Source organism: Mus pahari, chromosome 15 (genome assembly GCF_900095145.1).
Source record: "Mus pahari chromosome 15, PAHARI_EIJ_v1.1, whole genome shotgun sequence".
NCBI classification, from domain to species: Eukaryota; Metazoa; Chordata; class Mammalia; order Rodentia; family Muridae; genus Mus; species Mus pahari.
The window spans coordinates 59,632,647-59,659,871 of NC_034604.1; the positions used below are offsets into that span (position 1 = coordinate 59,632,647).

At 43.0% G+C, this 27,225-nt stretch overlaps 1 protein-coding gene across 2 annotated transcripts; it reads right to left on the reverse strand.

Annotated features, from left to right (window-relative positions):
- Nucleotides 1-5,059: 5,059 nt before the first annotated feature.
- Lman1 (lectin, mannose binding 1) lies at nt 5,060-26,863 on the reverse strand. 2 transcript variants are annotated; one of them, XM_021214390.2, is made up of 14 exons: nt 26,608-26,863; nt 22,713-22,867; nt 22,521-22,628; nt 21,808-21,869; nt 20,890-20,989; nt 18,887-19,010; nt 17,675-17,733; nt 17,165-17,297; nt 15,594-15,787; nt 15,420-15,490; nt 11,388-11,538; nt 8,435-8,556; nt 8,116-8,178; nt 5,060-7,016 (listed from the first exon to the last, which is right to left on the reverse strand). In XM_021214390.2, exons 1-13 carry the CDS (start codon nt 26,843-26,845, stop codon nt 8,142-8,144), a joined length of 1,554 nt encoding a protein of 517 aa, XP_021070049.1. In that variant the 5' UTR covers nt 26,846-26,863; the 3' UTR covers nt 5,060-7,016; nt 8,116-8,141. The 2 variants fall into 2 exon arrangements, with proteins under 2 accessions (XP_021070049.1, XP_029402938.1); XM_029547078.1 differs by having other exon boundaries at nt 5,060-8,178.
- Nucleotides 26,864-27,225: the final 362 nt, after the last annotated feature.

Here is a 27,225-nt window from a genome sequence, read left to right on the forward strand (position 1 = left end):
TGTAAGCCACCATGTGGTTGCTGGGAATTGAACTCAGGCTCTCCAGAAGAGCAGTCAGTGCTCTTAACTGCTGAGCCATCTCTCCAGCCTCTGATTTCATTCTTTTTAATGACTGAAAAATATTGCATCATATAAATTAACCACATTTTCTTTATTTATTCATCTGTTGAGGAGTGTTTAGGTTGTTTCCAGTTTCTGACTATCATAAATAGAGCAGCAGTGAACACGACTGACCTGTGGTAGGATAAAGCATCCATTGGGTATATGCCCAAGAGCTGGATCTTGAGGTAGATTTATTTCCAACTGCCACACTGATTTCCATAGTGGATGTATAAGTTTGCTCTCTTACCAGCAATAGATGAGTGTTCTCCTTAATCCATATCCTTGCCAATATGAGCTGTCATTTGTTTTATTGATTTCAGCCATTCTAACCAGTATAAGATGAAATTTCAAAGTAGTTTTGATTTGCATTTTCCTGGTGACTAGGGATGTTGAATATTTCTCTATGTGTTTCTCAGCCATTTGAGTTTCCTCATTTGAGAGTTCTGTTTACATCTATACCCCATTTTTAGCTGAGTTATTTGTCTTCATTTTTTAAAAAAATTATTGGATATTTTATTTATTTACATTTCAAATGTTATCCCCCTTCCCAGTTTCCCCTCCAAGAACCTCCTATCCCACCTCTCCTCTCCCTGCTTCTATAAGGGTGCTCCCACACCCACCCTCCCACTCCTGCCCCACTGCCCTAGCATTCCACTATTCTGGGGCATCAAGCCTTCACAGAACCTAGGGCCTCCCCTCTCATTGATGCCAGATAAGGCCATCTTCTGCTACATATGCAGCTGAAGCCATGGGTCAATCCTTGTGTACTCTTTGGTTGGTGGTTTAGTTCCTGGTAGCTCTGGGGGGTCTAGTTAGCTGATATTGTTCTTCCTATGGGGTTGCAAACCCCTTCAGCTCCTTCAGTCCTTTCCCTAACTCCTCCATTGGGGTCCCCGTGCTCAGTCCAATGGTTGGCTGCAAGCATCCACATTTGTGTCAGTAAGGCTCTGGCAGAGCCTCTCAGGAGACATCCATATCAGGCTCTAGCTTTTTTCTTTATGTGCTTTAGATATTAGTTGTATATTGTACATGTAATTGAAAAAAATCTTTTCCCATTTTGCAGTCTGCCACTTTGTCCAAATGATGATGTCCTTTCCATGCAGAAGGTTTCCAGTTTTATGAAGTCCCATTTATTAATTGTTCATCTTAGTTCCTGCTCTAATGGTGTTTTGTTCAGAACGCATTTTCCTGTGCCAATGAATTCAAGAGTATCCCACACTTCTCGTCTATCATGTTTGGTATATGTGATTTGATGGTGAGGTCTTTGATCCATTTAGAGTTTTTTTTTTAAACAAGGTAATAAGTATGGGTCTATTTAGATTCCTCTATGTGCAGCTACCCATTTTGACCAGCATCATCTGTTGAAGATGGTGTCCTTTACACAGTGTGCATTTTTGGCTTCTTTTTAAAAAACCAAACCAAACCAAACCAAATCAAACCAAACCAAACCAGGTGTCCATAGGTGTGTGGATTTATGTATTGAAGTCATTCCTCTATCATTGTTTGAGTGTCACTACACAATTTAAGCTGTAGTAGTGTTTCTTTTATAAACTTGGGTGCCCTTGTATTTGGTGCATAGATGATAAAAATTGCAATGTCCCCTTGGTAGATTTTTCTATTAGTCTGTAGTGTCCTTCCTGATCTGAGCAGTTTTGGTTTGAGGTCTATCTTGTTAGGTATTGAAATGGGTACATCAATTTGTTTCTTAGGTCCATTTACTTGAGATGCTTGAAATATCATTTTCATCCCTTTATCCCGAGGTAATATTCATTCTTAATGTTAAGGTGTGTTTCTTGGATATAGGACAAGGATGGATCTTGGTTTTATGTCTTATTATTGTGGAACTGAAACTATTGAGAGTTATGAATGAGCCGTGTTTGTTGATTCCTGCTGTTTTGTAGTGGTTTTGTGTGTGTGTGTGTGTGTGTGTGTGTGTGTGTGTGTGTGGTGTTTCCCTTCTTTTGACTTACTTGTTTGGGCTCACTTATTTCTTGTATTTTTCTTGGGTGTGGCTAACCTCTTTAGGTTAAAGTTCACCTTCTAGTACCTTCTGGGGGGCTGGATTTATAGATAAATATTGCTTAAATTTGGTTTTATTGTGGGATCTCTTTTCTAGATCCATTGTGATAGAAAATTTTGCTGGGTACAGTAGACTGTGCTGGCATATGTAGTCTAACACCTGTCCAGACCTGGGTTTTAGAGTCTCCACTGAGAAGTCAGGTGCTATTATAATAGGTCTGCCTTTGTATGTTATTTGATCTTTTTTCCCCTTACAGCTTTTAATAGTCCTTTGTTCTGTATGTTGAGAATTTCTTTCCCGGTTTTAGTCTATTTGGTGTTCGCTATGCTTCTTGTATTTTTGACAGGCAACTCCTTTTTTACACTAGGGGAATTTTCTTCTACGATTTTGTTGAAAATATGCTCTTGTTGAAAATGTGCCTTGCCCTCAGTTTCTTTCCTGTTATTTGACGATTTGGTCTTTTTATAGTATTTTCTGAATATTTTGTGCCTGTATTTTATTATTATTGTTATTTTTTTTTATATTAAACGTTTTCTTTGACCAAGGTATCTACTAATTTCTTTTGTGTTTTCAGTGTCTGAGACTCTGTCTTGTGTGTTGGTGAAGCTTGCCTCTGAGGTTCCTGCTCCAGTTCCTAGATTTTCTCATTTCCAGTTTCCCCTGTTTTAGTTTTCTTCACTGATTCTATTTCTACTTCCAGATCTTGAACTTTTTCTTCTTCTCCATCCACCACTTGTATTTTCATAGGTTTTTTTTTTTAAAGGGGTTCATTCATTTCCTCTGTTAAGGACCTCTATTATATTCACATTAGTTACTTTAAGCTCTTGGTCTTATGATCCAACTATGTTGTAATTATCTGAACCTCTTGTAATAGGGTTGCTGTGCTCTCATTGAGACTTACTGTTCCATTATTGTGTCTCTATGCCTGTGTGTAGGAATCTGTGTTTGGAATGAGTGTAACTCTAGGTGCTGATACCTGGTTTTGTTTTTGTTGGGTGGGTGTTTTGTTCGTTAGTCCCTGTTGCCCTCTTTGGTTCTTAGGACATTGTGGTGGCTCTATGTTGCCTGTAGGGGGTGCTTCTGGAGGGCTGGGTAAAATGTGTTTCTAGGTATTGGAAGCTGATATTTAGGTATGGGGATGGGTTAGGAGTGGTGGTGATCTTGAGGAGGGGGGAATGTAAGGAGTTCCATCAGGTTCTGCTTAGTCCCCTAGGAAGAGGGGCAGAACGGGAGGAGAGGCTACAACAGGTAGTCAGTCCACTATGGAGCTGGGTGAGACTGGGGGATTGGTATGGAGGACCGGAGGGAGCGTAAAGATCTGAAGCCTGCTTCCCTGCTCTGCTGGCCTACTTGCTTCTGTGGCAGGCCTAGGGAGAGGTGAAGATCTACAGTTAGCCTACCTGCTTTCCTGGCTGAGTGGTCTCAGGGTTCCAAGGGAATAACCGGTTAAAGTTGGGGACTGGGATGAAGTGATGGGGAGGGGGGAGACTGTGTGAGCCATTGGAGATGGGGCAGGAGGCAGCAGGTGGTCTGCTATAGAGCTGGGGGTGAGAGTGGGAGATTGGATCTAGAGAGTTAGTCTACCTGCTGCCCTGGCTATTGTGTGAGTTGTTTTGTTTTGTTATTGTTGTTTGTTTTTAAATCAAGTCCAATCTTGATTTAATGGCTCACCTTTAGAAATGCCTATTAGTTGTGACTTAATCAGTTTGAAAACAATTTTGGCATGTGACTTGAGGTCTTTACTAGAGTGGCAATCATCCCATTAATGGGACAGTATTTTAGAAAGATATCACATCCAAGTAGCGTAAATCCAGTTGGGTCTTTCACGCTCGAACCTGTGCCTGTGATTGAGGCTCATTTGTGGTGTACTCTCTTCTTTGAGGAAAGTGTGGCTATCAGGTTGTACTGGCTCAATGTTTCCATCCTTTCCCTCCACCTCCTCAACACCAGAATTAGAATAAACTCCCACTGTTGGTGACTAATGAGATTTTTTGGACTACTAATTAGGTTGCTACTAATTAGAAATGAGTGAACATCCCAGCCAAGCATACCAACCCAGACGCCAGCGTTTGACTGTTTATGTACTTTGTGTACAGCTGGGGGACTGACCCAAGCGTCCCACACACGCTGGACCAGGGTTTAACCTGTGCTCTATGGTCCTAGCCTTCAGCATTTGGTAATTAAAGGGCGAAAACACCAATACACGGCTTTAACTAATACGTTCTTTTCATCACTGGCCATGGCAAACGTTTATCCCGTTGCTACTTCTACTGTCCTCTGTGTCCTCTGACCTCCTTAGCTCTCCACGAGTTGAGGCCACAGATGGCGGGCCACCTAGGGGAGGTGTGATGGTCAGTTGTAGCTGAACTTGACAGAATAATAACCTGAAGAGAATGTTTCAATGAGGGTTGTTCAGTTTGACCTTTGAGTATTCTGTAGGAGACTGTTTTCATTGTGTTCACGGAGGTGGGAAAGCCCATCTATTGTGGGTAGCACCATTTCCTGACTTTCTTTTTTAAAAGAAAAAAAAAACAAACCATTTATTTATTTATTATATGTAACTACTCTGTAGCTGTCTTCAGACACCCCAGAAGAGGGCATCAGATCTCATGACGGATGGTTGTGAGCCACCATGTGGTTGCTGGGATTTGAACTCAGGACCTTTGGAAGAGCGGTCAGTGCTCTTAACCGCTGAGCCATCTCTCCAGTCCATGTGCAGGGCAGGTGTGAGCACAAGTGAGCAGTCATACACTCATCTTCTCTTTCCTCTTGACTGGATGTGACTAGCTGCTTGAGTCCCTGCCTTGGCTTCCCCTGTAAGACAGGCTCTGACTGGGAATTACAAGTCGGATGAACAGAGTTCCTCTCTCACAGCTGCTTTGTGAGCAACTGGAAACGGGACAGCAGGATACAGACATCAATGGAGGAAAAAGCCAATCTACTAAAATATTTCTTTTATTTCAATAAAGTCATTGACAGTTCTTGAATTCCAGCTAGCATCAAGTAACAATCAGAAAAGGAAAACAAAACCAAACAAAACCTTGACAAAATGTTATATAATTAAAATTGACAGTGAATAGAAAACCCTTTTAAACTTTAACATCATAAGAGAAATATATTAAAACGGGCAGCATACAGGTTGTAAGAGCTGATCCCACCCTGATCTCCCAAAGTTCCCAATGACTAATGTGTTCACTGCCTTCCTCCAACCAGCATGTGGGTGCTGCAGAGTCAGCATCGGTAACCACAGTGGTCCGTCCTTTACAAGACTGATTCTCCGAGAGCAGCAGGTGAGCAACCCTTATTCAAGTCTTTCCCATTTTCCTCACACTAGCGACGTGTGCGACATCTGAGATAAGCAGTGGTGACCGTCAGGAAGACAAGGGCTCTGGCAGGCGAGCTTCACGATGGGCATGGTTATGCTTTGCCATGAGCCAAAGATGATTCTACAGGTTTCAGAGTCATCGCCCGAGAGCCAAGAGGTCAGCTGACAACCGAGACTTAGTTTGTAGTTGCTAGTGAATGAAGAGTTAGTGAGCAAACACTGAGAGTACCGAAGAACCAGCACAGACGCCAGTCTCAGTGACAGTGAAAATGTGCGTGGCTCGGCTGAGCCTACAATAAACACCCAGCAAACCTTTCCCCTACCCCCATTTTAGTGCTTGTCAACAGTCAGTGTGCCATGTCTGTGGTGTCTGTGGAATGGACACTCTGAAGCCCACCTGAGTTGTGACGTGGATGGACTGGAATGGGGCCTTGGAATCTATATTCTTAATAAGCATTCCATGAACTGAATGGCTGGCCCATGGGCCATACTCTGAAAAACACTGATGTGCCTTCAATACATGCTAAAACTCTGGTTATTGTTTGTGACTTCACGGTGAAGTTTAAATGAAAAAAAAGTAATTAAGTAATTCTAGCATAAGCAGCATATTAAACAAGCCTGTCCGCAATGTCACATAATTGAGATTTCTTTTAAAAGTGGCATCATAAATAAAGACTTAAAAGTTTTAAAATAAATTTTGTCTTAATCCAAGGCACCTGTAAAATACTTGCTGGTGTGAGAAGTTGAGTTATTCCAATCACACAAGACACTACAGACATGAAGGAGTTCTGGCAGTGATTATTTCCCACAGAGCAGGGTTTTGCTCAGAAGTGAGCTATTTAGATTTAATGATTTCGAGAAAAACAAATAAAGACAGATAGACTATGTGAACTACCTTGCTGAGTGATTTTTTTAAAAGAAATTTAGAAGTAAAAGGACTCCTGCTCCTGCTCCAGTAGACTGACTGAAATAACATCAGGAATGACCAGTGTACGTCCCCTTGGACTTGAACCTGAAAATGTACACTGCCCAGATTTGGGATTCCTTTAGCATTAAGGCCCACGTGACTGTGGACTTTGTAACAGTGGCTTTCATAGCCTTTATCTCAGGAAGATTTCCCAAGACTCACAGTCTACAATCTGACACGTGAGTGGAAGGTTTTAAAATCCCAGTGAGCTCTAGAAGATGACACTCCATGAGAGCATGCGTGTCAAATGCTAGCTCCACAGAGGAGGAAACAGGAGCACTGTGTGCTGCAGGGAGTTTTGTGGAGTCACTGTGAGTGCACTGTGGCACTTCTAGGATAAATGCCAGCAGAAAAAGCAAGGAGAGACCGCACACACGGTGCAAGCTAGGTAGTGCCACAGTGAAAGTGTTCTTCATAAAGTCTTCTATAGATTTCAGGTTGTCAGACCAAAATGCAAATGACATTTGAGAGGAAACTTACAAAGGCTTACAACAATTTGGAAGGACATACACTAAACAGTGTTGTTCTGGATCCCATAGCAAACGAGCCCATTACTTTAGTAAGAGGTAAATTGTCTTGAAGCCAGCGAAAGTCTAGCCCAGCTGTGAAAAGAAAAGTGAAATCTGCACTTTAAAATGCCACAGATGGTTTCTCAAATCCCCACGAGTGACTCTGGGCTAACAGCGACTCTTCCCAGCCCAGTGTTTCCTGGTTAAGTCACTAATGGATGTTTCACAACATCATTATTTTTAGTGTTTAAAGGACAAACAGTTAAGTATTTACTTTACAAATTTGCTTTCAAATAGCTCAAAGCTGCTTCCACTACAGTCCCCTCTGTTTAAGAGTTTGCAAGTCATAAACTTGGGTTACACAGATTAAATGTAAACCAGAGTGTACTGGTAAGCCCTGTAAATTAAAATAGCCGCAGAACATGCATGTGTAAGCTAAACTACATGTTCAACAAAATGGGAGAAATTTCACAAATTAAAGTATAAAAATTATTTCTATACTATCATTGACATTATTGGAACATTTTCAGGACAGTGCCCATCAGGAATGAATACACTACCAGGAAAATAGCCACTAAAAGTCATCATCACAGGAATGGTCTCACCGAAATGATGGAGGCAAAAAAGTAGTTATTGGTTTTCTGCCAAAATCTCCTTTACAATACACACTGAGCACAAGGGAAAAGCATTTCACTAACTGCTCTGACTTCTGGCACCTAGGTTAAAGCTCTCAGACAGTCACTGATGCCAGAGGAGCTGTGCTGAGGCCAAACCATTGTTAAATCCACTCTCATATTAGGGAATTCTCACTTCTAAAAATGACTTCGGTTACATGAATAGGGTGCTCTTGTTTAGACCTCATATTCTGGGGGAAAATGACAAGTTTATTTACATAAATAAAGAACCCTCCAATAACAGACACAGAGGGTGTCACCCACAGCCAGTGGCTGCCCCAACTGTCTTTAGGTCTTGACTTGTCATTACTCTGTTCAGAGGCTGCACTCTGCCTACCAGACACACTGACATTTAAAGACATGTAGTACTATGAACAAAATGTGGTTGTCTTTAACATTTATTTTTACTGAAAAGTGAGTGTTTTCAAGAGTTATTTTATACAAAATTTAATAACTTAGACTATGAAGCAATTTAAATACTAAATTCCCTCAAAAAGACAACATTTGCACATACATACATGATGTACACATAGGAAAATGAAGGTCAAAAGAATTTTTTGGCAGCTGCTTCTTGCTGAGTCCTAAAAAAGAAAAAGAAACAAAACCCCCAAACTGACAGATGCTCTATACACTTGGGAAAGAAATGGGATTGTTAAAACTAGCACCCCCGCCCTTCCCCCACCCCCACGGCAAACACACTCTAAACATGCACACCCAACAGACTAGCTTGCCTGGTAGTGAATAGTCTACGTTAGTGAAAGCTACATTAAGGTCCTATTAACCCCACAAAGTGTATCATCTAAAACCACGTTGAGTCAAGTGTTATCAGCGCCTTACCTGTACATGATATAGCCAATGAACAACACTGTCTGCACCACTACAAATATCACAAAATGGATGGTAGACAGACATGACGGGAATGGTGGTAGATCTGGGCATTTTGGTTTTTCATTAGATGGCTGTAAGGCAAAAGACCTGTATTATAATTAGTCAATAATGGTCTGGAAAGATGTAAATGTCAATTTTATAGAAGTCACAGACCGTTAAATAAACAAGTATTCTTTTTTACTCATTCCCCTACATATTTTCTACCTATTTAACTTCTATTATCTTTTAAAAATTCTTCTGCTTTCACAGAGCAGCTGGCATAAGGCTGCTCTTCCTTGTCACCATTAAGTCATCAGCATGGAGGTGCTGCTTCCAACTTCACTACAGTGATGACTTCAGTGCCCTCCATGGCTCTAGAGAGCTGGGCTCTCACAGGCGCCCACTGTCCCAGACGCTTCAGTTCACAATTTCTGTACTGGTATGGACTGCAGCCCAATAATGCTCCAGTTCATACAATATGTTACATGGTACTTACCAACAAACTACTTGTACTGGATAGCTTTGTGTCAACTTGACACAGCTGGAGTTATCACAGAGAAAGGAGCTTTAGTTGAGAAAATGCCTACATGAGATCCAGCTGTAAGTTATTTTCTCAATTAGTGATCAAGGGGGGAGGGCTCCTTATGGGTGATGCCATCTCTGGGCTGAAAGTCTTGGGTTCTATAAGAGAGCAGGCTGAGCAAGCCAGGAGAGGCAAGCCAGTAAAGAACATCCCTCCATGGCTTCTGCATCAGCTCCTGCTTTCTGACCTGCTTGAGTTCCAGTCCTGNATCCTTTGGTGATCAACAGCAGTNTGGAAATGTAAGCNNAATAAACCCTTTCCTCCCCAACTTGCTTCTTGGTCATGATGTTNTNCAGGAATAGAAACCCTGACTAAGACACTACTTAAGACAGAATTTTGTTTCCTAGCACACACTTTGCAATCTCACAACACTAAACCTGACCGACTTTGGAAAACTATCTATCTATCTTCTGAGCTCCGTAAGATAGAATATTTTAAGGAGCTAATTACATATCAGGGACAAAGATGACTTGAGATAGTTGTTCTCAATCTAGCTGCATCTATGAGGCAGAGTTTTGGAGACATGCTCACCCACAGTACCAAGCGGGCCATTGCAACAAAGAGGGAAAAAAATATCTTCAAACAGAACTAAAATATAATGATTTTGATGAAAATCAAGGATCAATAATAAAAGTATTAAGCAAGATTTGCAAAAATGATTCAAGGCATATACACAGTTAAGGCAGTGTCAAAATATAGTAGAAACAAGATTGGAAATTGAAGACTAAGGTGTTTTCCCTTACTAATGACCTTGAGAAAGTTGTGTTAATGCCATTTATTGCTGATATCAATATAAAATATTTTAAGGGGTTGATCTTCTGTTTCTTCTAAGCTTTACTAGGACCAACCATATGTATTTGCACAAGGCCACTGAGGGAGAAGAGTAGCCTTAATTAACAATCTTAATTAACTCTATCTAATCTCATAAAACCTAACAGAAGTGAAACAGTAACAAAACAGCCAGAAAATTCCAGATCAGATTGTTGAGAGAAAATGTACCAAAGAAATACACTTTTTAAAAACAGACTAACAAGAATTAAGGAGATCAAGTCAGGTAAAATCCCAGCACCAGTGGGGTAGGGCTAATGAAATCCTACCCCGGATAAGTGCCTACTGGGAGTGGGAGTCATTTCTCCTTGGGGCTGTGGCCCCTGATAGGCTGCCAATGCTCTGGTGGGTGGCCCTCACGCACACACAGGCAGCAGTACGTGGACTCCGTGGGTTTACTGAGTTCCTGAAATGAGGAGGGCAAAGGTGGGAGCTACAGGAAGGGTGGAATCTGGGAAGAGGTCCAATCCCAAGACCTTCCATTCAGATCTCCTCCTCCTAAGGCCTTCTTTCCTCAGGCCATCAACCAACAACTTAGCTTCTCTCTCCCTGGAAACCCACTAACCACACCCACCATGCTCAGGTGACTGAGAAGGCAATCTTCCAGCTCTTCCTCCAGAGAGCCTCAGCTTTCTTCCCTCGGGCCATCTTCTCAGCCCCAGCTCTTCTAGCCCAACCCATTCTTACAAGTCAACTCAAAACACCCGAGAAACAAGTCTACCCAGGACACCCACAGCTGCCAAGGACCCAGAAGCATGCTTTACCGGACACTCCTCAGAGCCGGAGGGGGGGTGGCGGGGGGCAACAGAAGCCAAGGACCAGTTGGGGCTCCATCTCCCCAGATGTTTGGTGATCCTATTTAGATCACCTTTGTATTGGTGAATATTTTAGGAAGTGTCTACTGTATTGGGTTTCCAAGCAGCTCCTCATGTGGCCTTTAGCTGTAGCTGTCCCTCATTTTTCCTCTCTCAACTCTTTTCCTCTCCCCTCTCCATCTGATTCTACTGTTCCAGTCTCTTCCCTTACCCTTCCATAGCTGTCTATTTCCTTTTCCTAATATGGTCCAGCCCCTTCCCCTTACTTCCTTACTCTATAACCTCTGTGATCCTATGGATCACAGGAACTTAGCAGGCAACATGCACAGTTCTTGTTACCAAATGAGCACCTTGGAGGAGTTTCAGCAGGGAAAACCATAATCAGTATATAGTGCACTGAAAAAAAAATCTATTTTCAATAAAAAGAAAGGAAAAAAACCCACACCTTATATTCACATATAAATTGCCAAGCAAGTTTTAAAAACATGGATTATAGAGGATATTAAAATGAGAATACAAATATTTTCATTTCCTGGTAATGCGAATACTCACGCATACAAGCCCTCACTGCTAGCTTTGGCTCAACAGGCAATGATGAGACAGACAGACTTCTACCTTCTACCTAGAAACCCAGAGCCAAGGCTTGCAGAACCATGAGGCAGGTAGGAATGAGACCATGACACAGGGAACCAGTTACCATGCTACGCTGTGCGAGGCTGTCGATATCTCTCTTCACAACGTGCAGGTGCTCCTTGATGTCCATGAAGTGCTGAGTTGTCTCGTAGACACCGGCAGAGCCCGGGTGCTGGATGCCACTCACCAGCCGCACAGTCTCACTCATGGAGTTCCTATAACACAAAATTCCTTTCGAGTCACAAGGGTTTGGTTTTTTTGTTTCCAGTTACACATTTCAAATGGTTACATTTTTCTAAGTTCAACACATTAGATCATTAAAAAAAAAAGGTTTTGATTGCTGACCCACATGACTGAGTGGTGGACTAGGATTTGATGTTAGGTGCCACCACCTGCCATAGCATGCCCATGACCACACCACAGCCCAGGAAAGATCACATTCAGAATCTGCAGTACAGTTCTTAATACATCCTTATCACGTCAAATCATGGCAAAATAAAAACTTGCGGGAGGCTGCTGGGAAGGATGGAGGGACAAAGGGACAGAGGGAGCTCCTGGGTCCTGCATTCGGCTCATTGGCCAGCTTTCTTTATGACTGCTTCTCTTTGTTGTAACAAACCAAGACCAGGAACACCACAGCTTTCTGAGTTCTCTGACAACCAGATAATCTGTTGGTCTCAGGGACTCCTGACACAAGTGAACTCTGACTCTACTTCCCTGTGCTCCATCAGATGGCCCTTGGGTACAAGCCCAGCATAGAAACAGGAAGCCAACCAACGAAGCAGCACTAATGTCTGAAGGAATGTGTGAGTCTCTGACCAATGCGACACCTTTACACACTGACTTTAGGACACATGCTCTGTATAACGGATGACTCCACTGTTCAGATTTAAAGCAGAGCAGCCATTAAGACTCATCAGTGGATGAGTGACCACATAGCAAGAAGAAACTCCAACCACGGAGGAACTGTAACAAATTTATTTGTAGAAAAGGATGAACACGCCTAAAAATAATCAAGGGGCTTTAGCTAGTGGCACTTCCAAAACTTGCCTGGCAAGTCATCGTGTGATTATCACTGACAACATGAAATGCCTCAAGTCTGGTAATTTCCCAAGGTAGATAAAACACTGAGTCTCTACCATCTTTCTGACTTTATTTCCTCCTTTTCCTTCATCTCTCTTGGTCCTTTCCCTGAAAATATCCTTCAACTGTAAGCCTGTCTGTATAATGCCCTTTCTAGACACGACCCCTGCCACAGATAAGACCCTTCTAGTCCCCCTATCTGTGGACTAGAGTAAAGGCCAAGTCAAATGACACCCCTCCTCAATATCTGACTCTCCTGCAATCCTTTCCTGCCAAAACCACCTCTAACAGCAGACTTGCCCACTCGTATTGACATGTGGGTCAGTGTGGCTTGACTTTCTATCAGCAATAGTGGATCTATTTAGATGAATCCATCAAGATTTTACTCTTACTTCCTCTGTGTGTGTGTGTGTNTGTGTGTGTGTGTGTGTGTGTGTGTATAACAAAAGTGTATGTTAAATATAAAAGTTTCATCTGACTTGAATGCACAACAACACTGACCACAAAATACCTGGGGTTTTCTCAGTCAGAAACCAATTGCAATTTATCTTAATGGCATGGCCATCTAAGTTTTCCCCTTAAAACATCAATTAAGGATTATAATTTAATATATCTAAAACATGTACAACCTTCTCATAAGCGCACATTTACCATTATTACATCTTGGAAGCACAGACCTGCTTATGAAATACATTTTTAGTATACAAGGACTGGTCTCAATAGATTCCTAGGCACTCACTCACTTGCCTACAGTTACAGGGCACATGGTATGAGCTGGGCAGTTTCTAGGAAAACCTGTGAAAGCAGAATCAGCCCTGCCCTGCTGTTCAATGGTCTGGCGGGGCAGCAATGCCCTGGAGGCACAACCAGGCCTACTAAGGAAGAGGCACTGAGCTCAGCAGAGCGGGTACCCAGTGTCTGGGGACGATCCGAAATGGCAGAATTGTCTTTGGTTTAAGGAGCAGATGACAGGAGAGGAGGCTAGATGGAACCCTTGGCAGAAACATCTGTTAAGGGACAATGGGAGGAAAAGCGAAAAAGGACGGAAACAGAAACCAAGGGCGAGAGAGGTGTGTGTGCTCAAGTAATCAAAGTGTTGTGGACCGACAGTGTCAGGAGAGGTGTGAAGTGCTACAGCAGACGGCTGAACTGTATGCTGCTAGAAATCTTCCAGGATTTCCAGAGAATTTGGAAAAACCCATAAAGATAACTGTCATTCCCAGGAACAGCAGGTAATTCCTTGTCATACTGTTCTAAAGTTTAAACCCGGGCTCAGTTTTGATTAACTTGCCACATGCGTAACAGGTATCTGCCACTGCTAGCTGGGAAATGTGCAGGGGTGGCTACTATCTGAGGGAAGTGCCTTCATTCATAATGCAGCCCAAAGCCTGAACTTCCCAGCCACCACCTGAACTTTAGCTTGTGCTAGTACTACTGGGAAGTGAAAGAGGCCAAGGACATACCCAGGATACGGTCCTTCCAAAAGAAAGACAGTGTAAGAAAATACCCTTGCAAAGAAAGAAACAAGCCAACCAACCCAATAAAAACGGAGCAGCAGCCTGCGCCTGCTTTCAATGATAGAAAAGGTCAGAGATAGAGGCAGAGGCTAGGAAGAGCAGGAGCCCCGCCAGATCCCGGCTTTAACGCCCTAACACTGAACAGATTGGGGGGGGGGGAGAATGAGGTAGCAGGTCTAAAAGAGGGTTAATATGTGTCTGCATGTGCACGAGGCGTGCGCGCGTGCGTGCGTGTGCGTGTGTGTGTGTGTGTGTGTGTGTGTGTGTTACAGCTCCCCGGGAGTGGAAGGCCCACCCAGGTCATTTGTTTAGTTGATTATACAGTATGCATGTTAATTTGCTGGTTTTCATAATTCTATTGTGGTTATGCAAAAATACCAACATTAAAAGATGGGTGAAAGACATACAAAAATATTAATATAGCATTTTAATAGCTTCTGAAGTTTAAAATCATATGAAAGTAAGGAGCTTGAGAGACGGCTCAGTGGTTAAGAGCACTAGCCGCTTTTCCAGAGGACCTGAGTTTCATTTTTAGCACCCACATGCTAGGTTACAGCCACCTCTAACTGCAGTTCAATGGGATCTACACCCTCTTCTGGCCTCTGAGGGTATTATATGCATATGATGTAGACATACATATTAGCCCAAACCACACATATACATAAATATATCTTTTAAAACATTGTGTCAAAATAAAAAATACTATAGTATACAATCCAGTCAACTTCTTTAAAAAAAATCTATTCACTTGATTTAAATAGAGCAATTATTCACTTGGGAATTGTGAACTAACAACAGAAAACGTTTCTTACATAACAAGGAGGAGAATACCAATCCCCAGTTGTCAGCTGAGCCCTCTCAGCCTCCTGCTCTGTTTAACCTGGTCCTGTGCAGTTGTTCAGTCCTTATACACTCACCTTGACTTTCTCCTCGGTCCAGGGTTGTGCTGGGTAGGAACGCTAAAGCATTAGCTTATGAAAACACACACGTTGTTCTCTCTGTCACAGACATTGGGAATGGTGGCTGATGTCAGTCAACCTCATTAGAAAGTTACCATTCAACAATCCAAAGACTGGTATTGTCTTCCCATCCCAACTTTCTGGCTGATCTGACTTAGGGCAGGAGATGGAATCTCAGACAGTCTTGAGCAAGCGTGCCTGTTTTCCAGTCCTGCCACAGCAAACATCTTTCTGTCCCCAGGGTTTCTCATGGAGTTAGGACATGTCATTCCACATTCTTTCCATAATTTCCAGAGAGCCACTCCTGGTCTCAATCACTAAAGCAAATCTCTTGGCTAAAGCAATTTTTTTTTTCTTTTTTCAACTTATGATGATTTTTAGAATTTAGATGTTTGCAATTTGCATATATTATCTGTTTACTCCTAACCTGACCCTCAGATGTGCAGCTCACCCTGCTGAGCGGCACCTAACCCGGGAGAGGCACACGTTTCATTAGGACGAGGGTAAAGGACTGAAGCAGGACTGCTGGGTACTTACTTCACCTCAGTCACTTGTCTCAGAATCTCCTGCTGGCTCTTCACGACGGTATCCAGTTCCTGTTGAGAGACCTGGAGGGAAACAGGTGAGCAGGCAGCTTAGCATCTGCTGGCCGCACAGAGCACACCACTGTTCTGACTCTCCTCTGGCTGGAACAACCGTGTCTGCGCTTACCTGCCCAGGCTGTCCTGGGGTCCCTGCTCCTCTCCTGGAAATCTCCTCTGTCAGGGAAGAGACGTATCTCCTCTGTTCATCAAGAATCATATCCAGCTGCCGGTTAAGCTGCTTGATCTCCAGATGAATACGATTCTGTCCTTCAAATACTTGTCTCAGCTCCCGATCACCTATGGTCTCGAAGATGTCATCCGCTAAAAGGTAACCACAAGTTAACTACAATTCTCTACACATCTGTAACTCTGAAATACTATAACATGCCAAGTGTTGACAAACACCCAAACCAGAACATGACCAACACAGGGCTATAAACTTATCTTAACTTTTTCACTTAAAATAATTTTTATACATACTACATAATCTTACTAGAGAGCACTAATGTGAAGCAACAGAAATCAAAACAGGGACAGGCTATGTGGGAAGTATGCTTATGGTGCCAGAGAACTTTCTGAGGTGGAAAAAAAATATTCTGATGTGGAGATGCTTAAGAGAGTACACACAACTGTCCACAAGTGCCAAGTGTGCTCCCTATACACTTTCCACAGGCAGCTGCAAGGTATGGGCACAAATGACGACGTTTATCATACCACCATCCACTGTGAGAACTGCACTTTACAATGTTCAAATGCTAGACACAGGCTTCATCGAGTACAGTCTCTATCATTCGAGCGGATGGGGAATAAACCAGAGATAAAACCAGCAGATACTAAGCACCGACAACTTAACATCAGATAAGGTCTCAATTTCTTGGGCTGAGACTAGCATTTTAATTTTTTCTACCATTAAAGTCCATGATTTTCAGTAGTAGGGGAAGAAGCAGGTACCACTTCACTTTAAGCTCACAATAGTTTTGATAGTCCTAGACCCCAAGGTCCAAGGACATGTAGAGGGGACAAAAGGACTGCAGGAGCAGTAATATGGGAAGGAGTATCATGAACTATTGCCACCCAGACCCAGGACAGCTGCTGCAATCATGACTAATAAGAGCTGTCCAACACTGGGCCTTCAGCATCTCATCATGACAGTCCCACGAGGCCCTACTCATTCCTGAGAAGCCTGGCGTGGTGCTGGGAAAGGGTGCCACTTTCTTCAATGGTGTGGCCGCCATTGGACTAGCAGGAGAGAAGGGGGTCAGAGGGAAAGAAGATAACACAGGGTGATGGGGTAAGATAATTCCAACATAGCCATAAATCTATCAGAACTCTGTAATAAAAGCAGGTATGTAACACTGAAAGGAGGCCACGGTCTGGATGCTTTTATGTAGCACTTACCCACAAGGGCAGCGCTGTCTGTGGCTTTTCACTTGTTTAGTTTAGAGAACACAGCAGTGAATCCAGCAATGCCATTCTCACCAAACTGCAACACGGTGGCTCGTGTGCACCTATGCCGCTGCCTGCCGTGTTCTTCATTCACGCCACACGAGCCACATTAGCAGACCCTGAAGGACCCAAGCTTTGCCTTTCCACTGTTCCCATCCATTACTGAGTGTGCTGGTCTGAGAGCAGAGGTGAGGCAGGCAGTGCAGACCCCGGGGTCCTCCAGAGAGCGAGAGACAACCCCAGCCACCTTACCTGGCTGCCCCTGGAGGTCAGGGTGGCCCTTCTGGAATTCCTCCTTCTTCTTGTCTAATTCTTGCTGGAAGTGCTCAAACTCCTCTTGATACTTTTCCTTTTCTTTTTCTGAAATGTCTTTTTCTGCTGTAGGCTTTTTCAGAGAAAGAACAGGTCAAAAGTGAGGGGATTGGTGAGACAGCTTGTCGCCTGTCCTCACACTCACTAGTTCGACACTAGCTTCAAGATCGTCTCTTTGTTAACTACAGACAGTTCACTCTTAGTTTTAATTCTACCCAAAATCATAGTTACCACTGAATGAGCATTTACTCTAAGCATCTGTCTCACTTAGCACTATACACAAAGAGATGGCCACTAAACAGACATCGGTTTTGCCAAGGACGAAGTAAGACCAAATGGCAGTGAAGTGAAACAAGACCCAGACTGAGGTCGGTCTTCTCAGAATCCACAGCTGGAGTAACACCACTGAGAACTGAAAATTAACTGTTAGGAAAAAAAGTGTATACTCACTGGCTCTTTTCCAGGCTCAGTTAGTTGGAAAGTCAGGAAAGAAAGAACGTCGTGGTCATCTACAAATTTAAAAACAGTTTTAAGAGGTGCTGTGACTTGTTTCACAGTTGGAACTGACTTGTCGGGTATTTATATTTATTACTTATGGAAGACTGACATCAGAACTCCAAACCTTTCACCCTAAGTCAGCGCAGCAGATGTGTTCAGTGGGAGATAACGGTGTCTAAAGGCTCTTTCTACACGTTCCCAGTCTCCTGCATGATAATGTCATGGTCAAATCACTCAAAACCCTGCCCACCTATTTCCAAAACCTCTCCTTCAGTAAGCACCAGCTCTGGCCTCTCACACTTGCTTTTCTCAACTGGACAGCAATAATACTTCTATTTTCCCTAAACCATTTAAGTCAATTCAGTATCAAGTTGTTCCAGCTAATGGCAGGAACTGAGGAGACTGGGCCTCACAGCAGTGAGCAGCTGTGCCAATCCTGGCTGGTCCCATGCACAGTGCAGTGAATTATTTCAAGTGTGAGGCATCGTTCTATGCCTGCCTGTCCTGGGGAGATACGGAGAGGCGTCCAGGTAAGCAGAACACGATGCACTGCAGACTGAGTGAACTCAGGAGAGGCCATGTGCTCAACTGTCAGGAGCACAAATCCAGACCGGGCTTTCTGGGGTTGACTGTGTGACCCTGAGAAACAGCCTTCGTCTGGACTTGGCAAACAGCTGAAAAAAAAAATTGGCTATACATCTTCTTCCTCCTTGCTTGGTTTGTACATAACAATCTACAGTTTTGGAAGAATTTAAAACGGTAATGTGCCATACGAGTACAAAGCAGTATTGGTGTGGAAGAACTTCATTTATCAACATATGTGGAAAATAGTAATTATTTTCATTTAAAGTTTGGCCCCAGATAATACTTCCTTGGGTTTTCAAATTCATTTCTATATGACACAGGAGCTTTCAAGTGTCCTAAAACATTTGGGAATTAACTTCTTATGTTTTCAACTTTAAATATGTCACTACACAATGCACCTAAATGGTGTGATTAGCATTCTTCTATGCAGCTCCAACTGCCAAGACTGTAGAACGGGAAATGGGAAGGCCCCAAAGACATTTTAAGAGTGAAACAGAATTGCTTCTACATTCCCTAAACAATTTACTAACAGTATGTTTCATTCACAAGCTTTCAATACAAAACGATGGCAAGATTTACCTGCAAGTCCTCCTGTTGCAGCAGATATCCCAAAATGCCCTTGTGTGGGGATAACCATATTTTCCACTTTGGCACAGAATTCATAATCATTTTTATCTGGTGTAAAGCCATTATTGATCATGACCTAGGAAGACATACTGAAGTTGCATATTCTTACAACAGACATTTAAAAGTACATTTCAGTGTTCTGTGATTAGTAAATCCACTCTTGCCTCCTTCTGCTGTCATGACTCTCTGTATATAGACTGTGTGTGTGTGTGTGTATATGTGTGAGCGTGCGTGTATGTGAGCTTGCGTGTATGTGTGAGCGTGTGTGTATGTGAGCTTGTGTGTGTGTGAGTGTATGGAGCCCTGAGGTCCACATGGGGTGTCTTCCTCAATCACTTCACATCTTAGTTACTGAGGCAGGGTTGCTCAGTGATTCTCCAGACTAGCCAGCCATCTTGCCCTGTCTTGTGAGTGCTGGAATTCCAGGTGGCCACATTTTCTCAGCTTCTTCATAGGTTCTGGGATTCTGAGCTCTGGCTCTTAAGCCTGCATGGCGAGTTCTTTTTATCTGCTGAGCCACCTCCTCAGCCATCTAATGGGTAATTTAAAATAAACTCACTCACTAGCCATTATTACACAGTAAGATAGTTCACTTTATTTTTTTAAACTCCATTATGTGTTAAAGGCTCAAAAAGAGAAAATGTTGACACTCTTTCTACAGTAAAGTAAGTTCTCATCTTGCAAAGCCTTAGGAGCCATGATGACTCTGAATCGATCACCCAGCAGAAATACAATTGCTCTAGACGATCCAAGGTTAGCAAATGTGACAGTGTAGCTCGTCTCTCCTCTGCCTTTGGCATCAATCACCTCAAGTCAGCAGTAAATGGATCCCTGCAGACATCAGGGTTCAAACCACGGTTTTGTCCAAATTACTTAAACTCTCCCACATTCAATTTCTCCATGTTGCAAATGGAGAGCTGTATCTCTGAGCTGTCTGAAAGCTGCATTTAAAGCACGAAGCCCCAGGTGTGACACTTCCAGGGCCAAAGAGCCTACCTAAATCCTCCCAGCTTTTGTTCCCATCACATTATTGTGAGACTTAACAAGTCACTTGTTCAAACTCTAAATGCTATCATTTCACTTCCGGATAAAAGTGCTAACTCTCTTACAAGTTACTCACAGGACTGGCTCCTGCCGGCCTTTCCACCCCACTTCAGAAATGCCCATCTTCACGCTATAGCCAACTACTTGCTTTCACAAACATTCAGCTTCTTCAAGGCCCTGTTGGCTTTCTGTGCCTGGAGCACATACGCATTTCCTATTCCTGCTTTGAGATGTACCTCAACTAAGAACCCCTTCCAGACCTTCCCCAGGGTCATTTCTCAGGGTCCAGGTTCCAAGCTGATGATGCCTTCCTGCTGTGCCTGCCATACCATGTGTCACATGACATGATGATGCTATGAGTTCCCTCTATGGTCTACAAGCTATTCAGGAACAATAGTCCGTGTCTTACTCATGTTTGTATCCTGAAGACTTGATTGTGCACTTAGCTATCTTCAGACTGGGTGCTTAAGCTTCCTCTAACCAATCAGAAACTAACTGGCAAAGAAGCATACAGATGATCACATATACCAGATACACTTACTTCTGCTCTCTTAGAGAAGCGGTTCTTAACCTGTGGGTCATGACCCCTTTGGGGGGGTCAAATGACCCTTTACCAGGGTCACATGTCAGATATACTGCATATCAGGTATTCACATTAAGATTCATAACAGTAGCAAAATTACTATTATGAAGTAGCAATGAAATAATTTTATGTGTTGGGGTCACCACAACATGAGGAACTGTATTAAAGGGTCGCAACATTAGGAAGGTTGAGAACCACTGCCTTAGGGCAATGCATACAAATGTGTGGAAATCCACATTTAAGTACATTACCTTCTGTCAAGAATTGGAAAAAAAAAAAAAAAAAAAGGTAGTATCAGAACCCTGCTTATTTGATTACTGTCACTTACTGTCAGTGTTTTCTGGTAATAGGTAATCTTTGCCCGAACAGGATAGGGTTTATTACGAAAGTCCCTCTGACAACTCGCTAAAGCTTGAGTGGCACCATCACTGTAGATTCAAAAACACCAAGTTACGATGAGGCTTATGACAGTCCTTGTCAGTTAGAAGACAAAGGCTTTCCTGTCAGAACTCTGGGCAACACTGGAAAGGAAGGCCAACATCACACACGCTGAAGGGAGGGGGAATGTGCTATGGGATATGCTACGTATGGGACCAAGACGGCATCCACATCACTCTGGGGCGGGGGGGGGGGGGAGGCTTTATGTTTTTGTATTTTGTGCTGTTAGGAACTGAATGTACTGTCGCATACACGCTAGGCAAGTGCTCTACTACTCGGCTACATTCCCAGCCCCTTGAGGAGGGTTTAAAGATACAAGTTTATAAACTCCTTCCAAGCCAGCTGAAGTAGACTCTGAAGGACTGGCCTAGGCATTTCTATTTTAAACCACTCCACGGGGTTTATAAAGAACTGCCAGCATGGTAGTCTCCATGGTAGGAAGAGCAAAGCCAGGCGTGGAGAAGCAATGTGCTTACTTACACTCGCCGCCTGGGGACTCTGCAGCTCACTGGCTGCCTTAAAGTGACACTCACATTGAAAAATGGTGGCTCAGACTGGCTACTTGTTAACTTGGTGAAAGCTAAATTTATTTTTCAAATATAACTTTCAATTAACATGGAAAGTGTGGCTCACAGAAAGAACTTCAAAACAAGAGAGAACGTATGCCTTTTTGCCTATTGACAATACAACAGCTAATGAAAAGGAGTAAGCTGATTTCGTCTGAAGAGTGTTGAGATTTGAAGCAATGTATTTCACAAGGATTGCAAAAAGAAGTTGAAATAAGAAACATTGCAGAAATCACACTTACTTTTGATGGTCATAATTGATTTGTCCATTGTTGCCTATAACTACTATAGCAGGATTATTTTTCTAGAAATAAAGAAAAATACTTAATGTTAAGATTCTAGGGCTCTTACATTTTAAAAATATTTTGGCCTAAGCTTTCAAGGAGTTATTAAAAGTTCTTTAAAATGCTAACAGTAAGCTCTGGAAATCAATAAACAACCAAGTGAAGGGAAGATCATCAATCTTAAAGCCTTCGAGCCACGAGTTAGTATTTTCAGTGTGTAAGTCTGTTTGTTTTTAACTATTTTTAAGACATCATCAGGAAAACTGCCCTGATCAGAAAGTTGTTAGCACAGGAACAGATCCAAGCATGAGAGATGCAGCCAAGCCTGTGAGTGCTGCCACGGCTTCCTAAACACAGCTGCTTTTCCTGCCCACATCCAAAGACGCACACTGACTTTTCATAGTTACTAAGCACATGCAGGGCGTAAATCACTGACAGGTTCTCACCAGCTAGGTCTCCACCATGGCTGTAAATCAGTGTGCAAAAGGTCATGCCTACAAAGCTTCTAGTAATTAGTCTCTGCTACCAAGACCAATTACCATGCTCAGATTAGCAGTCAAGTTCTTTACTATTAAATTTAAGGTGTCAAGTTAAGCCACCACCTTACAGCCTAATGGTGTTAGAAATACATTAACATGGAAAATGGCTAACAGTTTTAGCAATAAGTATACCTTTCCATCATTGTCAAAAGAATCAAAGAATATCCCAACGCCATTCCACGTATCAGCTGATCCAAACACAGGGCCGTCCAAGCCTTGATTTTCTGTATACCAAATTGCCTGAGAAAACGTTAAGAGGGACAACAGTTAGGAGCCAGTGGGGCCTGGCAGCTATGCTCGTTTGAGTGACAGAAATGATCATACTAAGCCATCGGCTCCAATTCGACCTCTTCCGGTCACTCGGAACGTCACTTCCACTTCCCAGTTCTCGAAGGCTGCTTTTGCTTTGGTCCACACGGAACCTCTCTGGCTTTTTAATGACGGTGCTATTCGGATCTGATCCGCACTTGGAATAGCATCTGTGGCAGGAATCAGAAAAGAAAAGCTTTAAGCTGTAAGGACGCAGAACTCAACAGGTTACCTTTGAATGGCTACACACAGCTACAGAGATCAAATTTTATCTTCAGATTTTACATCCATTGTGTTAGAAATAACTTCACGCTGACAGCTATGACTCTGAAATTGTATCTTTTGAAAAGAGAAATACATCTGGAAGCCTACATCCACAATTAAATGTCAAGGACAGAGGTTAAGACTTAAAATTTTTATATTGTGGTTTCTTATTCTGTGTTCTTATGGATTTTGTTTCTGTGTGCTATTTTTTTTCTGTGTTTTTAAAAACACTTATTTGTTTGTTTTGCCTGTTTGTTTTCTGAAGGGACAGAAGTTTGTTTTGTAAAGAGAAAAAAAGCATAGAGTTGGATGGATGAGGAGGTGGGAGGACCTGGAAGGAGACGGGGAAGGGAAGTGATAATCAGAATATATTGTATACATCTTCAATAAAAAAGGCAAACTGCATTTGATTTTCATAATCTCTTTTTAATAAAATTACCCCTCAATATTAAAAGTCCAGTAGTAAAAGTCTACAATGCATTTTACCAGTTACAAATGTTAGAGGAAGCATTATGACAAGAACCCATCACTAGGGATCAAGTTCAGCTGCTCCTGGTTCTGCTGTGACTTTGAACAAATCATGTCCTTACTCCACGGGTTCATCAAACGTTCATGTGTGAAATGAAAGGGTCAGGCCTGATGACTTCTTTAAACACTCCAAAATCACATGCAAAATATCCTGTATATAAACATTTTCCCTGAATAAGGCCAACTACATTTTAATTTAATAAGCAGTCCTTTAACTACAGTGGACTCTCAGAGAAAACAAGTGAAACTCAAGAGTAGCTGGCTCGATTCCCAGTTCAGCCACATATGACGACTGTTGGACCTTAGGCAGGCCATTGAGTATAACTGTTTATATAGGCATAGCATGAGGATAATGCTGGTTCAGTTTCTTTTTTTTTTTTTTTTTATATCAGAGAAACTGTTTTCTTTCTTTTTTTTTATTATTATTTTCTTTATTTACATTTCAAATGCTATGCTGGTTCAGTTTCAAACTGTCACAGTAAAGCAAGACACACATTATTTTTTTTCCTGGTTTTCCAGTGTATGTAAAAGTTACATTTATACTATATTACATACTGAGTGTGTAACATTATCATATCTGAAATAACAATGTACAGGCTTTAATTTCAAAATATATTCAGGAATTGGCACATGGATCAACAGTATAACACTTGTCTTATCACTCACAGGCCCTGTGTTCGACTCCCAAACCTCAGAGACAAAACCCAAAACCAACAATACCACTGACTGAAACTGCTAAAGATTGACTGGACAAGCAGTACGGATAGACTTCTGAACAAACTTTCAGTCTGTTAAAAACACCTCAAATATATTCTCTGCAAAATTTGATAAACTGAGACACAATAAAACAAAGTATACTTATAAATCCTCCGATGGTCCCACCATTGACTAATTATTAAGGTAACTAAAAGGCCTAAATTTTAACAATTCGAACATACTCTCAGAGTGCAACCATTCTGACATATATGTTAGGAGAGGAAACACTTTATAGGCAGAAAGGAAAGCTGAGATCCTCTAGTGTGCTCACAGGTTCAAACACTCAAGGGTTGTAGGGAGAGCACTGTGGGAAAAGCCCTGGACACAGAACTGGAAGATCAGAGTCCACTGTCCCAGACCCTTCATCTGTCTGTACGGTCACTTGTTCCATCTATACAGTTTTGTTCTGTTTGTTTGTTTGTTTTTTAACCTTTCTGAAACCAAGGCTATGTGCTGACACTTTAAGAGGACATAAGATTTACAAAAGAGATCTATGTGATCCTAATTAGGGCTGAATGCAATGGACTGTGTTTAAACTAAATCCTAAGTGTCTCCGTTTTTTTGTTTCAAATGATGGGTCGCAAGAATAAATGAAAATGGACAAAAGAGAACAAGAGCATTAATAGAACAGTAAGATTAAAGATTACAGCAACCATGAAAGCAAGGGAGTCCCATGCCATTCATACCAGTGAGTCTAAAGTGAGTCTAACCATACACTCACACTAGAGTACATAGGGTACCCTATGCTCATCTTTAGCCCAGACTGAAGTTAAATTCAGCCAAGGATGACCTTGAACGTCTGATCTTCTTGCCTTCACCTCCCAGTGAAATCAGTACTGTGATTACAAGTGTGAACCATTACACCTGGTGCTAGGGATTGAACCCAGGGCTTGGTTCATGCTGGAGCTGCAACTCTAGCCTTTATTCTGACCTCTGTCATGGTAGTCTAGATTCGTTGCTTGTGGCTCTGTAAATGAGACTGAAGATAACTGATCTCGGTAGCTGATTAATGTTCTGAATTTGCTGATGTGTGAGTGGGAAAGAGAGAAGAGCAGACAGGCGATGGGCAGGTGCACAAGGGAAGAGTTGCCAACACGTTCACCATCGTTTCCAAAAGAAAAACAGAAAGGGAAGGTCTGAAAGCCCGTGTTTGGCATCATGTTCATCATCTTTGTGTAAGCAGAGGAAGGCTTTCTTGATAGCACTCTAAGCCCAGAAGGCTTATAATAAACCAACCACACTAACAGCATAATTGCATTCTGCTTCAACTACATAATGACTCCATCATTAAGTTCAATGAAATTTACACCTGATAATTGCACATTAATTTGAGGAAAATGGCCCTTCCTGGAAGTGTGCTTTAGCCATTACTTTCTAGAAATGAAGCATTTTGTTTCAGTCATGGGGCAATGTCAAATGATAAAGGAAAGCCTTCTAGAAATGCACCCTCAGTTACACACAAAAACAAGAGGTATTTACTATTTGCTTTAATGGATGTATCTGACAGCCCCTGAAGATTATCAAGAGCTACTGATAATCTTTGCTCAGCAGTGACACATCAGCACTTAAAAGTGCAGCTACATCTTCTTCTCACTAGGGCAGGGCTCTGCCATGGTTCTGTCATCTGTGTCAGAGTAAATAAAACTTGAAGCAGAAATGATCTCATTTTTTTTCTCTAAGTCTTAAAAGAAAGGATATGAGTCTATCCTTAGCCCACGTTCATAAACAATCAATACAAAAGACGTATCTCGCGACCTAACTATATAAAGACGCTAATATAAAGTTTACAGTGTAAAGATCAAAGACACTGCCACTGAGAGGCAATTCTATGGGGTAATCCCAACATTTAAAGAACGACATCCAAAGACCTTAAAAATCACTCTTAACATTCTATGCTATCTTGGGGCATTCGGGAAGCTAGGTACAAACCTGACCATTGCTAACTCCCTAAAACAAGCAACCAGGAGGCTGTTGGAACTGGTCTCAAATTGCTATGGCCACGGAAAGCGTACCCATGAGACGTGGCATTAGGGTGTAAGGTAACATGACACGCAGAAGCTGGTTTGAGTGCAAGGACTTGCAGAAAGTAACAAAACACCTCGGAATCAGACAGAAAGTACTGATGAGATTAAAGAAGGGAAGACTGGAAGTGGGTGGACAAGCTGCGTGGGAAGACTCGGGGACACGCGGGGAACCTGCCGATTAGGGGGACCGGGAGTTGGGGCTGCCTGGGGAGTCCTGCCCCAGTGCATGTGGCATGCAGGGCTGGAGCTGACCCTCGGCACTGCAGAGCACTGGGGAGACAGATCGAGGAGACGGAAGGCAAGGAGGGAACCCGCCCCTCGCCCCAGCCCCGGCTTACTCCCCGCGTGGGCCCAAAAGGGCACGGTCCCATCGCTCTGCACCAGATGCGGCCCCTTAAAGCTGTATTTGTACTCGAAACGGCGGTGTGGCAACTCGGCCTGGGTGCCCGCGGCGCCGGGAGCCGTGGCGTCGCCTCCCGTGCCGTCGCTCCCGATGAATTGGCTGAAAGACAGCAGCAGGGCGCAGAAGAACGACCGCGCTCCAGCCTGGGGACCCCTCCGCCTGGACACCGCCATCTTGGATTCTAGGACGCAGAGGCCGGCGGGAGAGGGAGGGGCTCTGGAGTCGCGGATGGCCAACAGGGCGCTCGCTGATTGGTGGAGCCCGAGAGACCCGCGGGCCAGGGATGAGCCCCGCCCCTGGCCTCCTCGATACTGGGGGCCACTAGGACTGTGAGCATCTGTGGGCGGGGCTACAGAAGGGGTGGAGCAAGACTGGGAGGCGGATCTGACCTAAGAGCTCACAACAGCAGCAGCCTGGGGTCGGGGGCAGGGACAGGGGACCGAGGCGGGGACAGGGGCGGGGACGGGGTCAAGGACGCAGACTCGGTATTGCAGAGGTGTGGTGTGTCCAGCTCTGTAGTGCCTTTGGGGGAAGGTGATTCCCACTTTTTCCT